Source organism: Callospermophilus lateralis, chromosome 2, assembly GCF_048772815.1.
Source record: "Callospermophilus lateralis isolate mCalLat2 chromosome 2, mCalLat2.hap1, whole genome shotgun sequence".
NCBI classification, from domain to species: Eukaryota; Metazoa; Chordata; class Mammalia; order Rodentia; family Sciuridae; genus Callospermophilus; species Callospermophilus lateralis.
In genome coordinates this window covers 9365577-9381456 of record NC_135306.1, presented here as the reverse complement: position 1 = coordinate 9381456, position 15880 = coordinate 9365577, and the positions used below count along the sequence as shown (strand labels likewise).

General features: G+C 40.7%; 1 protein-coding gene across 5 annotated transcripts in view; it reads right to left on the bottom strand.

Annotated features, from left to right (window-relative positions):
- Window positions 1-15880, bottom strand: part of Mapkap1 (MAPK associated protein 1) — a 229522-nt gene that overhangs the window by 86683 nt on the left and 126959 nt on the right. For all 5 annotated transcript variants that reach the window (XM_076845471.2, XM_076845473.2, XM_076845472.2 and 2 more), the window contains one exon: window positions 5747-5856. In XM_076845471.2, the coding sequence (XP_076701586.2) occupies window positions 5747-5856 (110 nt within the window). The remainder of the gene's footprint in view (window positions 1-5746; window positions 5857-15880) is intronic.

Below are 15880 nucleotides of genomic sequence, written 5' to 3'. Positions count from 1 at the left end.
CTAAAATGCAGTGTGTGTGTGTGTGTGTGTGTGTGTGTGTGTGTGTGTGTGTGTGAGAGAGAGACTGGGGACTGAACCCAGGGGTGCTCCACCACTGAGTTATTTCCTATTTTTATTTTGAGACAGGGTCTTGCTAAGTTGCCTAGACTGGTCTGGAACTTGCTATCCTCCTGCCTCAGCTGGGGTTACAGGCATGCGCCACTGTACCCAGCTTTTCTGTTCACTTTTTTTCCCCCTTCAGTGCTGGGGGATGAAAGGCAGGGCGCACTGTGTGTTAGGCAAGTGCTCCACCACAATGCTACATCCCCAGCCCTCCATCCACTTTTTTATATTTCTGAAGTCTCATCTATAAAACAGGTATAATCAACTCTGCTTTCTGGGTATGTCATGCAGATTAAATGAGATAATATCTGAAGTACACAAAGGTGCTCAGCATATCAGCCCTCACTCCCCTTGGAAAACAGATCCTGCTTTTGGAAAGACCAGCTCTTCCTCTGACACAAAGCCCCTTTTAAACAGTCTTGATAAACAACAAACTCATTTGCATACGACTTTCTAGGTCTGTCTGGAGTGAAATAGACCTAGGATGTACAGAATTGCAAACTAGCCCTGTTGCAGCCCATTATGCTCCAGCAGGTCTATGCAGGGCCACAGGCTCTAAATTCTTCCCCTTCGCCTGGTCTGTTTGATCTTATCCATCACACTGTAACCATTAATTCTGTACACACACACACACACACACACACACTCCACCCCCACATTTCTTTCCAGTTCTTTTCTTTCTTAGTGTCTGCATGTCTCTTCCCCTCTTTGAGACTCAGTGGCTGGAAGTTTGAATTTTTTTCTGAATGCAACTTAAGTCAGTAAGTCAGTGAAGGGTCTGGAGCATATATGATCTGATTCATATTTCAGAAGGTATCTCTGATCACTAGAAAGTGTTTAAGAACAGAAGCAAGAAAACCAGCCAGGGTGCTATTTTCAACAGTTCAGAAGAAAGTCTCAGTAACTTGGACTTATCCAATGAAGATGAAAATGACTGAATGGATTCAGGATATATTCTAGAGGTAAAACTGATCAAGGTATCTTTGCTAATGGTTAAGACATGGGGAGACAGAGCAGGGAAAAATTCAAGACTGACAAGTGGATAGTAGTTTGGTGATTGGGTGGATAACTGTATCCTATACTGGGCACTTATTGTAAGTCAATTTTACTACAATTTTGGGTGGGGAGAAGTTAAGTAAATTCAACTGCAAAGTAATCTAAATGTTCTCTTTATCCTTACATATGGTAAGCCACTGCTTTGAATGGCACTGCCCTCTCCACAGTCTCTAGTGAAGGTCACTATGTGAATTTCTCAGAAGAGGAGTTCCCTAAACACCAAACAGGACGCAGTGAGTTTTCCTGCAAGCTATTCTTCACCCTTTCAGGCCTTTATTCTTACTTTCTCTCTAGAACACAAAGTCCTCCTCAGCAAGGGTCTTGTGGATCCTCACCACTGCTTCCTTGATCGGGCACAGGTCTAATATATGGGGGTACACAAAGAGGGAATGTACCCCAGAGCTACAATATGTTATGGATCAATATGTAGATTTTTACACGAATTTTTAAAAATCCAATGATGCCATTATTAGTATCCCTCAGACCAGAACCCCATACCCTGTGGTAGATATTTGCTTCCTCTTTCTGCTGCTAGCAGTACTTTAGGGAATTCCCTACTGTGCTTTAGGGAACACCTTGGTGACACTCTAGGCGGTCTTGTGAGATCAGAGCTAACTAGCAAGCAATGGGTGCTCTGTAACTTAATATAACTAGAGATATTAAGAGGGCATTCATTTGACAAAGCTAACACTTTCCTTTTGAGTGTTATAGGTGAAATTTTATAAGACAGATTAGGAACGCACGTCACAAGGTTTATAATAGCAGAACTTTTAAAAAGGATCTCCACACTAATAAAGATTTATCTTTCACATCAAAAGGCAAGAAGATAGGGGTAAGGAAAACTGAATTTGCTTCTGTTCAACTTTCAGCAGATAATAGAGAAAAGCATCTCCATTTCATAATGAGAATGAATACTGAATCAGCAATACAGAATTCTACTCTGCTTGGTTAATCCCACTATGAAGCCTTCTCTCTTTTGTAGATCAAGAGGTACCTGTATTCCCTGGATCAGTGTTAAAATTGAAACTGATCTGCCTCCATTTCTCAACCATGTCTCTGTCATAGCCAACATCAAGCTTTAGGAGACCAGTGGGTAATAGTATTTCTAAACAACAATAAACAAAACACTTGAGACGCTCACGAGGTCACTGATCAAGCAGGTGACCTTGACAGAGGGAGATCCGATGAACTGAGGTCTTTATTCACTAAACAGGTGAGTATATTTTACTGGCTGAATCCAGGGGCCTAAACAGGTTATCCTCACTGTGTCAAAAACTCACCCATGTAACTGTTTAAATTAGTAAAAAGATCTCATCAAATTCTTCTGAAAACTGATTCTCCATTTCCTATTTTCTCCAATAGTGGGAACTTCCTAGCAATGCATGTAGATTCCAAATGTCAATAGGTCAGAAATAAAATGAAAAGCTACAGAGAAACTTCTAAAAGAAACTTTAAAAGTAGACTTTAAAAAATGGGCCTTAGCAAAGAGCTGACTAGAACACACTGTGCAAAGACCCCTATAGCTAAGCACATGAATATCAACAGGAAAAAGCCCTGTAGTGTTCACAAATAGTTGTGATTCGATGAAATAATAAGTAATGCAAAGTCAAAATTTGGATTAGTTACAAGTGTTTGTAATGGTATTCTATCTTAAAAAGCAAAAATATTTTAAAGCCCTCTGTGTTTCTATGGATGAAGCAATTTACCTAAACAAAGAAGAATTTCTGCTCAAACATATAGTACTTTCTGATATTTTTACAAATAGCAAGTGCCAGAGGGAAGGACAATAAAGTATTTAAATATCAGGACTATCATTAATCCCACATTTTGATTTAATATGAAATAGTTCAAATTCTTAATTCTTTGTTACAATTAAATGAAGTGCTGTGTGGTTATTCGGGAACAAGACAGAAGTTCACTGTTTACCAAAGAATTTCTGAAATCTTATTCTAATATTAACTAACAGCTAATGAACAGCGTGGGAACTACTAACTTCACATGGCCCACACGTGTTACTTTATTTCAGGTGGCATTTTTCCACTTCTCAAGTTAAAAAACAATAGTAAAGAGACAAACAGGGTTCTGCACTCCATCAGTTAAAAGCTGCTTGACCAGAGAGCTAAGCACTCTGATCCTGTTCTAGATATAATAGACATCTTCTTCCAAAGACTGGGCAGGCCACTGTGGGACAACTAGCAAGTAAAGGATGAGTATCTCTAACTTGGCATCTCTTCCCACCAAGTTCATGACTAAGTTCATGTGTCATAATGGGTAAGTACTAAGTATTTCATAGCAATTTTGAGTACCAACAGATTTTGAAAAGTAAATGTACTTATGCTCCCTTCTATGACATCAGATTTCTCTCTTTTCGTTAATCAACTTCTAAAAGAAACCCACCACAAAAAGTTCAAAACCACAAAGTATTCTCTGACTTTACCGTGCTAACCTTAGGCAAATATCTTAGCCAAACTAGAGATTCTCTTATATCATGAGACCAGACATTTAATAAAGCAATTGAAAGACCTTCTTATTATAAGAGCTTTTTGGATTAAGAAAATGGACAGTAATTTATGTAAATGTATCAATCTCAATTGGATTCTCTAGTATGAAAAGGAATAAATAATGCAGATCACTTTTTCTGATATTGAGTACTAAGTCTTTGCCAAGGATATGGCAAAGACTCTGAAGGAAATGGCAGAAATGCAGACACAAAGGTGAACATAAATAAATGTGTGTGTGATAAATGTGGATGCAGGGGATGACATGGATAAACAGGCATAAAATTGGACAGAGATGGCTGCAGACAGAAGGAAAGACACTGGCTCAGCTTTATCCCAGCAACTTCATAGGAGTTTCATGGTCTCGAAAAATCTGTGACAGCAGAATTTCTATTAAGAAGGTTAAAAGTTCTACTTCCTTCTTTGACAATTCAAAATACTGCATTCTTAGAGTATAAAGAATTACATCACAAAATATGTATCATGTAAAAAAAAACTTAGAGACAAACAAGAGAAAAGAACCCAGATTCTAAAGGAGGATGGATGCTTATTAAATATCTCTGAGTATCTAAGGCGCTTTAAAAGCTACTGATTGGCACCTGGAACCCCAAAATATCTACTTTCCCTTGAGAAGGAGAGGCTATGCCTCTTCAATCATCCCCTAAATGCAAAGAGGTTTGACCCCCAAGCAATAGATAAAAGTCACCCAAAAAATGAACAAAAGAGGTGTTTGGAAAAACCAGAACACCATTCATCCCAGCTAACGACTTGTTCATTATGAGTGATGATGGATAAAGACTTCTCATGCTGAGATGAAATCAAGATTTATATGCATTGTTTCCTCTCCCAACTTGTGGGAAGATCATCATCATTTAATTCTATCTCTGCGGCCAGTGATGGGCATCCAGAGAGCTGGTTATCAAACGGCGCAGTCAGCTGGCAAAAGCCGAAACGTGCAGTTGGCACATCTGGACGGAGCCGCCACAGCCGAGGGTGAACAATGACTCCTGGCAAGCATCCAAATTGCTTGCAGACGCTAGCAGGTCTCATCTACAACCGCCCCTACCAGCATCTCTCTCTCTCTCTCTTTTTTATGAGAATCAGATTTTCATTGCTCCATTCAATTGCTCTCCTCTGCCATTTTTTACAGCTCTTATCGTTCCCCTGGAATATGGCCTTGAGACAGCTCATCCGTGTCCTTCACTGTGTTATCTCTTCTAACTTTTATTAAAACTTCAGCTTTCATCTGAAGATAGCTAATTAAATCTGGAACAGATTATATGCTTTCCCTTAAAAAGAGCACAAAACTATTTTCTTCAATACGAGCAATGCTTTTTTATCCTTTCCAAAAGGTGAAATCAGGTGTTTAAGAAGTCTTTTTATTTAAAAAGCTCTTTGACATGTCATACATAGGTTGATTTATATTAAAGTTGTCTGTGGTATGACAAATCTTTGAGCTATTTCTCAAGATAATTATTTCTCAATACCAACAATATTTTCCCCCTATATTCTTTAAATATCATAGCTAGGATCAGAAGCCTATTTTCTACACCAAGTCGGGGAGTGAAGAGTTAAGAGACTAATACTTATTTGTATCCATAAAGTGACTTATCTTTAAAAAAAGATTTTTAAAGGCTGTCTTCATTTGGTAAAAATGAAATTTTTTTCTTCTATTTTTTTCCATATCTTAAACACTAGTAATTAAAAGTTCTCCTTTGAAAAATTATGTGAAAACATGAAATTAAAAGCATTAATTCAAGTTCAGGATTGATTCAGTTTTTAAGACAGCTTTACATCAACTAATGGTTAACACAAGTAGATCTGTCTTAATTTAACACAAATTATTAATGACGGAATGTCCATAACTGATATGAACATATTCTTCACACATATGTCCCTGACCCAATCCCTTCCTAAGGCCCAGCCGGGGTTTGGTTGGTGGGGGGAGGGGTGGGAGTTGAATTATTTGTGCTAACCTGCTAACCAAACCTCCTAGCAATGATATCTGAAACAACCCAACCAGCCATTACACACAGCCCTTTTCACTAAGGGTTAAGCTTCTGCTGCTGGGTTGGATTCTGCTCTCCCACCTGATATCTTCTGGGATCCTTTTCTTCGCTTCACTGCCTTCAGCAAGATCTCCTTCATGGTGACCTTGGTGTTGTCCACCTGAATGAGGGAGAATCCATGAGCAGCATTTCTGCAGGAAAAGACAAACGTTAAATCATCACAAACATTCCACCAGAGGGACATTACTACAATCTTCATCGTGTTTCAGAAAGTTTTAAACTAAGTGTAAATCAATTATTAGTGTCAATTACTAAAAATAGGTTGAATTTAATTTACTTCTAATGCAGGGAGGGAGATACTGAAGTATAAGAAGTCCCAAATCAAAGAGAGGTCAGGGTTAGGGTATTTTTCTTTTTTTTCCTGATTCATCTCAAATTGAAACTAATAGGTCTGTGTGAGTCAGTAATACTGTGGGTTCCTGGTGCTGGCTCCTCAGTCAAATCCTGCAGCGAGGACTGACAATTGGTAAACTTGGCGTGTCAGCAGATGTCACTGCAGGCAGATCCTGCCATTGGAATAACAAGCCCTGGAGGAAAAGCATCATGAAGGCTGGGGAAAGGACACCCCAAAGCAATTTAGATGCAGAAAAAGAAAAGGCTCTTTTAACCGCCTAGCAAAGCATACATCTCTCTTTATGTGTATTATTACATATAGAGTTTGTGTACATGTCAGTAGGAATGTTTTCATCTACTTAGTCCTAAAAAGACAAACAAAATATTACCTGATGCACAAACTATTATAAGACAAAGAATTAACACCACTTGTAAGCTTCTAGTCGATCGAATTAGGTAGGGGTAGGGGGCTTCATCTAAGGGGAAAATAGCTAAAGAACAAGTAGTCAAAAACAGCAGCTCAACTCCTGGGTGAGGTATAAACCTCACCAAGACTGCTAATTGCAAAAGCAAGTATCCTAACTATTACCCACTACGCTTGGGCAAAGAAACAAAACGGGACCATTCCAAGTAGTTCGTGTAACAAGCAGGACCCAAGTTTCCAACTATGGAACATGGGAATTGCCACGAGGAGTCTGGTCACATTCCCATTTCCCTGTAAGAATCTCAAAGGGGAACATGGCCAAAAAACATGGCAGAACTTCCTATTGACAAGAAATCTGAAAGAAAAGCCAAAGCCCTAAGCTAAATCCTGGAAAAGCTTCTCAAAGGTAGGATAGACTGGGAAGGGGCCTGAAGTCTAGGTTGGACCCAACCAGGTGGCTGGCTCTCCACAGGGGCGAGGGGCCAATATCAAAACCAAGAACCCCAATTTGCTTCCCTAATACAGAGACATATCCACAACCCTCCTCTCCATACGGATGGCTATTTAATCTCTGACATTCCATTTGTTAAAAAGCAAAACTGATGCTGGTCTGGCCAGCATGATCATCCATTTTAACTTGGTCAAGTTCTTGCTATCGAACAGCAGGCCTGAGAACTGTCAAGCTAATTTTACTGAACACTCTGTTACTGAATCATGCCTGAGCCCTGGCCATTCTTTACCTCAGAAGCTGGACCCTATCCCAGAACAATCTTTAAAAGTTTATTTTACTGATCAAAGCAAAATAAGAAATAGCTCTTTAAAAAAAAAAAAAAAAAAACTATATTTAGGGAGTGATGCCGTAAGTGATACTTTGGCAAGAGTACTGAAATGTAAAGTGCCTTGGACATTTAAAAACTTGGGGTATTTGTTCTGGCACTAGGCCAGTGTGTGTTTGGAACAAATGCCAATCAACCACGTTCAGATTTGCCTTCCCCGGCTTTCTCCTCGGAAGTCAGTGTGCGCTCCATCTGTGGCAATATGTAGGGCGATGGACCAGCAGGGCTGAATGGGAATACAAGTTCTTGGGCATTCACAAACTAGTCCTGCCTAGACCTCAAGAACTCCCCCACCCATCCGGGTTCTACTTGAAGTACTGTAGATCTGAGTCTACTTATAAAATGCTTTCTTTCTTTCCTGATCTGCTACTGGCTGATACTCTTACCTCAAGCCAAGGCGTTCATCTTTTTCAGCAAAGGCAGACTAAAAACTCAAAAGGAAGCCTTGTGTTTGGACTAACGTCCATAAATTAAAAGTGTCCTTTTAAAATATTTTTGAACAGAGGAAAATCCCCAGTCTGTATTTTTCTGTCATTTTACCAAAACGTACCTAGGTGACAAGGTTAAAGCAAGCAGAGGAAATCCCTGGCACTTATCATCCACAGGCATTACTGATAAATTGTGTGGTGGAGGAATAAAGGATTACCTTCTGTATTTTTTCATTACACTTTTCTTTTGTTACAGAATACATAAATCCATTGTGGCACAATGTAATATGTATCACCATGCTACACCTGCGGACGCTTCCGAGCGGCTGCCATGTCTGTGCAGTCAGGAATGATAAGTGAACCACCCGTGAATGTTAACGATAGTGATCATTCTGAGGTAACTCGGCTCTCCATCTTCCTTTACAGCCTCCGTGCTGAAGCCAGGGTAGCAAGGTTCACGAGAGGAAAATGAAAACAAGAGCGACGGGCAGGGGCACGCACGGCACTCGGAATGTGCCTTCGCGAGTGTGCAGTATCTCACTCTGGGGTTCCATTTCTGTAAAAACCTGCACATTAAGAGGAGAAAGAGGCTCTGCCCCGCACAATGCACACTACACCAGACTTAATGAAAGTTTCCTCAAGTCACTCCCACACTCCACTCCTTGTCCCCCAGACCAGCACAGATGTTGGCTCTTGTGCCTCCTCCACAGCACTGTAGGGGCTCAAGTGGGCAGCACTTGGGCTTCTGAGAAAAACACCTAAAGGCTTCTAAAACCAAAGAGTTCTCAGAATCCATCTGGATGCTACTGTTAAGTTATTCTCCCATTTAATAAGTGGAAATGGAGACTTGCTACCCCAATTTTCAGCTTGACTTCCAAACAGCCTGGGTTTTATGCCTCATTTCTTTACATCCAGGGTTTTTTATGGGCTTCCTGAAAAGTCTTTTGAAATACGTCTTTTAAAGCCACTCTTATTTCATGGAAGGCTTTGGATCTGAGACTGAGAAGGAGGGTTCTGAAGCAAATGTGTGCTGCTAGTCCCACCTTCCTTCCCCTGGGATGTGACCTGCACACAGGTGACCAGCTCAGACGGACCGGCAGGCCACATACAGACCCAGTATCTTGGCTCAGAAACTGCTCCCCTTGTAGACAGGCAGCTTGCTTCCCAGGGGAGGGCATTCCACCGCTCCTGGGCTGCCTGTGCTGGTCCAAGATGAAACTCCACTTCAGGGAGCTGACTAAATGCTGCCAGGAGTGCTTCAGTCAATTCAAAGCTAGGCCCTGTCAAGTCTGTAACCACTGAAAAATGTACGGGCATTTTAAAAAGAGATTACTCACTTGAGGATTTCGCTCTGTGCCCGTGCAAATCCTCTAAGTTGCCATAGGGAAGTTCTGACACTAGCATTAGCCCAACACAGGAGCATTTCTCCACAAAACAGGAAACCAGAGGTTCCCAAGACACACAGAAAACAGGGGCCCAGATCTTCATCTGAAAAGCATAGGTTCTTTGTATGGTTATAGATCTGGAACCAGAACCCAAGTGGGAAGGCAACATATTGGAGAGGAAAACACATGGGCTGGGAGTTAAAGACCTTTGACTAAAATCCTGATTCCATGGCTGACTAAATGCTTCCCTCAGCTGCATCCAGGAAACAAGGAAGTGACTTCCCCTCAGAACTGCCATGAGGCTGATAAATACAACAAATGCCAAGCACCTGGCACTAAGGCCGGCACTTGGTCAAAGACATTTCCTAATGTTAGTTCTCTTTGTCCCCCAAGATCCAAGTCACCACCTCAAGAGAAGAGGCTCCGCGTGGTCCCATAATGCTCCTATACAGAGATTTAATGCTCCTATACAGAGATTGCTTACTGGAGGAATAGATCTCAATACTGATTGCATGTAGCTGGTAACAATGGAGCAGTAAAATGTGTTGATTTGCTGGGCTTGGTGGCAACATTTAGAGGCACTATCAGCAAGTAATGGCCCAGGAAGCAAAACTTCCCTGAGGGTCAAAGGAGAGTACGCTGGGGCTCCATTTACACAGCCTTCCTTTTGTTAAAAGAAAATATTATTTTAGTTGTTGATGGACCTTTATTTTTTATTTATTGATTTACATGCGGTGCTGAGAATTGAACCCAGTGCCTCACACATGCTAGGCAAGGGTTCTACCACTGAGCTACAATCCCAGCCCCACAGCCTTCCTTTTTGAGAGAGTAAACCACTGGTGTACTCTACCTTGACTTAACTCACTTGTTGTGGACGGAGATGATGGAAGTCAAAATTCATTGTGGGGCAGAGAAATTCAGTGAGGTTAATTAAGAGATTTCTGATCAGCACACTATATACACTGTTCACGTTTAACAATGTCCCTTGGTTACCAATCACAAAAATAATAGCCACAATTACTATTTATTGAAGTTTACTATGTACCTAGTGCTATTTTAAGTGTGTGTGTGCGTGCGCGCGTGCGCGCGCACACACACACACACACACAATCCTAAAATACATATTATTATAGCATTTTACAGAAACTGAAGCCAGCAGCATCAGGTAATTCACCTGAGGTCATTCTTCTTTAATGATCCTATTTTGGATCCAGAAATATAAAATATGGCTACTAACTAGGTAGCACAGTCCAGTGGAAGCAAAAGTCAAAGAAGCCAACAAATGATTATAATTCTCTGTGATGAGCACAAAGTCAGAGACAATCTCAGGGTCTTGCTGAGACATGGGGGCTCTTGATGCAGCGACACGCAGGTGAGAGGAGTTAGAGAAGCTTCCCAGTGGGGACGATGTCTCAAACACTGTTGCAAGGTTTATGGCATGCCAAGAAAGATGGTGGCAACACCAGAAGGCAGCAGAGTGCAGCCAGATCTGGAATAAAGTGGCTGGTTTGAAGTCCCAGCTCTGCCTTCATTGGGTAAACAACATAATCACTCTGACTTCATTTTCTCATGGACAATGTGGATGATGATAATTCATGGACTGAAAGACTGTACTTCTAAAGTGCTTACCACAATGCCTGTCAGAGAAGAAATATTTAATTAGGCAACAACAAATATATTAGAGTTTACAGACTTTTCTTCATATATACAGAGAAGTAATATGTAATGAGAGACAACGGTAAGTCAACATTTACTGAACACTTACTTTATTTACATAACTCTCCCTGAAAGGTAGGTGCTATTACTGGTCCTGTGTGACAGCAAGGGAAACTGAGGTTTGGCCAGGTTAAGGAGCTACATAGCTAACAAGTCCTGCAGGCGCCTTAACCCTAGGATGGTAAGACTCTGAAACCTGTTTTAACCCCTCAACAGCTCAGAAAGGAGGCACAGGGACTTGGTGAAAGAAGGGACTTCCAGAAAGCACATCCTTCAGACTGGAACACTGACCAACCCATGGAAAATTTGTTGACCTCCCCTTCAACAAATTCATTTTGATTATAAATGTCCTGACTCTCAAGACTAACTACACAACCTATAAGATCCTTTCTTGAGAGCTTGTTTGGAGGTTCTAGCAGGGGCACACAGCTACACATATACCCTTGACCGAAGGACAGTCTTTCTCTATTGGGGAAGGTCATACTCTCTGAACGAGTGCGCAGCTTTGGGAGGGTCGAATATGGAGCAGTGAGGGAGGAAGGGGACACCTGCTTAGCTAGCCAGCTCAGCCAAATCAGCCAAATCAGCTCTGGTGATAGGTGGGGTGACAGATGTTACAGCCAGATCACCCCCACATCCTACATGAGCCTTTCTTGAAAGACCTTGGAGTTGCCACGTTTCATGAGCCACAGTCTCCTTTTCCAGAGGTGGGACAAGGCTGCCAAGAACATCGCTTAGTCCTCTAGTCCTGAAGATGCACAGTGCTGAAGATGCACTCCTCTGGTCCCACTTCCATGCATATTCATTCCCTAGCACTTCAAGAAGAGAAAGCCTTGTAATAACTGCAGCATGCCTGCATTAAAGTAAGCCCTTCGGGTATTACTTTATCCATAAAGAGAGTTCATACGAGTGTGAATGCCACAGTTTGTTTCCCCTTGCATTGACCAAATTTTTTTTTAAAAGATCAAAGCGCATTGTGTGAGCATGTGATGTTTGACATTGGACAAAGTACTCTTTTTCAAAACAGACATTTTACAAAAACATAACTCGCTAGACTAATGGGCAGTGAGAAGCCAAAATGACTGCCCTCCGCCTTCTCCTTGTGTATCTTTGCCAGAGTCCTTGGGACTTGCCAAATCCGGTCATGCCTGCTTAGCTTGCTCGACTGATTGTGCCAGAAAAGAAAATAAGACACAGATGTATTTGAGCTCTTTGAGATGCCAGTAAGAGAGACAGCTAATGGCTTCATTTCGACCCTCCCCTTCCAGCTGGGCACAGGTGGGGGATAATGAGGTCCCTCTCCCTAATCAAACTCAATTATTTACTACTCTATATAACCGCAAAGACATTCACATTCAGTTCAGAATATAAAACACACCGTGGGCTACTTCCAACCACTGCCACTGGGTATTTATAACAAACTCAAGTGGCTAACAGTTTGCCTTGGCAGGAGTTTAAGTGTGTAAAGTTTTGCAAACTGTTTCTGTTCAAATATGTCCTGCTGAAATGGGGTCCCAGGTGGGGTTCCATAACTGTCAGGTCAGTGAACTGCATAACATCTGAGAATGTATTCACCATGCAGTGCAGACAGAATCTGGAAATCAAACGCTTCGTTCTATTGCAACCTTCTGAGAAGCATCACAGTTTTTTCAACAGCAAGACTGACATTGTATTAATAAACATTACAAGCCACGAGTCTGACATGTACATAGCAGCAGCTGACAGACTCCAAGTAAGCTGAGGGGAGAACAGAAGAAATCAAAATGAGACAAAGTAACGAAACATGGCCAAAGAGGGTGTATTATGCAACAAACCACATTCACGTCAAAAATATGGGCCCTAAACTTTTAAGAGATATAGTGACTAAAGCACAATCTAGTATAATTTTTGGATACCAAAGTAAGTTGATGGCTATCTAAAATGAGTGGCTTTATTGTAGGAACAAAGCATATCCTGGCACAATTTCAGTAGACAAGACATTCCAGTGAGCAAAACATACATATTTAGCTTGTCTGACCTTTAAATTCTTAGAAGTATGTAATTAATGCTTTCCATGTTTATTACTTACTCCAATATTTCTGTCACTATAAACAGACACAAAGAAAAATCTTTTCTTTTCTCTAGACAGTAGCTGTTGCCAAAAAGGAAATCAAGTCAGATTTACAAATACAAAATTAAATAGGCTGCATATGTTACATTTCCACAAGTAAGGACAATCTGGACAATGAAAATGTTTGCTAATTCGACAGAATGAAAAGAAACACACAGTTAGTCCTCTATGACTGGAGCAAACAATAAATAACTAGGATAATTTACACACATGTTGTCAGGCCTGGTTACAAAGAATGCACCAATATCTTATTTTATTTCTTATTCTATGTTAGCTCTGCCTCTTACCAAACTGTGTGACCTTCAAGTGCCTCTCTCTGACCCTCAGCTTATATTAGTTATAAAAATGAGTTTCTTACAAGGTATAAATGAGAGGAAGTCTATTAGTAGCATAAACTGGTGTAAAAATGCTTTCTTCTTCCCCTCCTCTTCCTTTCCAGACCACACAGCAACGCCATCTATGAGCAGAGGAGGCTTCAAGCTAATGACACACTGTTTAACAAAGGTTTGATCACTTAGGGTATACTTTGGAGATACCATCAAAAAAGGCAAACTTATCTGTAGGCTCTTTGGAAAAGCCCTCATGCAGGAAAGAGCAATGAATCTGGGGTATGACTCTTAAGAAAAAGAGCTCACCTTCCCCTTGGTTGCAGAGCCAAGAGAAGGCAAGACAGTCTCTGGGGGTCCTGTGGGTGGCCCAGTTTCTGGTGAAAGACCTTCCACTCTTAATCCAATGGCTCTCTACTCATTAGCAAAACTCTAACTGGATTTCATTCAGTCGCAGCTCTTAGTTAGAACTGTTCCTTCTCCACGCTCATCTAATCCATTAAATATTTTAAGGAAAGCACATACTTTAGGAAGGCAGTTTAACTGTTCTTACTGACTTCTAACCTAGGGGTTTCTGTCCATTTTAGTGGCCTTGATTTTTCTTCCCTTAAAACTCCTTCCCCAATCTAGAGGATGATCCTGGTGTGAAACATTAATATCAACAAATGTAATGTAAGAACCCTATCTCAGTTGCTTTTGTCATTGCTATTTGTGAGCTCATTTCAGTTGCTGGTTGAATTATCCCTGTTCTAGGGGACGGAAGAAGGAGTTGGACAGGGCAGGTCCCTCCCTCGTCTTACTACATTCTAGAGAATTAGCAGGTTTGGCCTTGATCCTTGATGGCAAGGAGCAAGTCTTCCGATGTTGGGCACCATCTGAGATCCAGCTCTTATCTGGCCTGGATAAGCCCAAACTCCTCCCATTCCTCCCACCTTCTCCCTCCCTCCTATCCCTACCTACAATCCACTCCCATACTCCCAATATCCAGCCATCTTCAGTGTTTAGGCTTAAAGTGATCAGTAGTTAGAAACTTAGGGATTCCTGTTTAGAAACATATTTGCTCTATCCAAAATCAATCAAGAACAATGGATACCTTAGAAATTCACCAGCAGATTTGTTAAGGAGGCAGTTTTCATTAGCAGGCTCCTAATTTACAAATTTACAATAATCCATTCTCTTTTCTCAAATACAACTCCAGGACCAGAGTTTTCCTGGGGTCAAAGGGCCTTGAAAAGGCTGGATCCAGGCGTACCAGGAAGACCCAAACAACTAACTTCCATTCTTTCCCACAGAACATTTGTCCATAAGGATTCATTTAAGTTAACTAGTTACTCTTCTAAAATGTAAGCAGTTATAAAATATAAGTATTGATTATCTTTGCATAATAGAAGGAAGGGAAATTTTAAATTATCTTTCTTTTTTCTTTTCTTTTTTTTTTTTTTTTTTGTGTGTGGGGGGGCTGATGGGATGATGCTAGGGATCAAACCCAGGGCCTTATGCACTGCTAGGCAAGTGTTCTACCCCTCAACTACATCCATAGTCTTAAGATCTTCTTTTGTATGAAGAAACACAGATCTATTTTCTCATTTTTCTATAACAAATATATACTAATTATGCAATAAAAAATAATCCAAAAGAAGGTTAAAGTCCATTTATATCTTAGTGTAAATTATTCAGACTGATTAAAAAAAAATCTCTGACAGAAATAAGAGTAGTAAATATGTAATACTTCCTACATATCAGGGTCTGAGTCAATATTAATCCTTGCAGCAGCATTTTCTGTGGTTCAAGAGTCAAGAGATGAGTTCACAGGCCGTTTGAGAATTTAAAACTTTGATATTAGCTCAACAAAAATCATATTTATAGATGTAATTCTTCCATTTAAATCATATATGTGTGATTATCATATATATGATTATCATTGAACTAAAAGCAAAGTGTATGTCTATATCTATGATGTGTCACTACACATACAAATATGCACACCCAGCACATATACCAGATATGTAGGTCACTCTCAATTTTCCAAGTTCTTCTTTCTTCACTCTACTAAGGGAACCCTGAATCACTGCTTAGAGAAGAAATACCCAGGAGAGCGACCTGACTCTGGTCAGACAGATGTGAATAAGAGAGAAACTTACTAGAATAAGTCAAAGGTTGACAAATCTGTCCTATGCACATAGCCTCTGTGTGGTCTGTTGGTACCCTTATACTACAATGGCAAAGCTGAGTTACAGAAACTATATGACACACAAGCCTAAAATATTTATCATTTAGCCCTTTTTAGAAAAAGTTTACTAACCCCTGGGATAAGCTGTTGAGATTGGGGGTTGTGTGTTTCAGCAGCTAGAGTTATTCAACATTACTAAATAGATTTGGTAAAGGTCAAATGGTGTCACTGCAAACTGCATACAAAAATAGTTTGTTCAACAGAGAAAAATGGTGGGAGAACTCAGGGGGTGCAAGGTTCTCCACTGGAACATGCTTGCTGATATCTGAGGAATTTGTGCTCTTTGGGGCCCAGGGCACACTGCACAGGTATCAATTAGGCAGAGAGCCCACCTAGATACAAATCAATCAACGACAGCAAAAAGTAG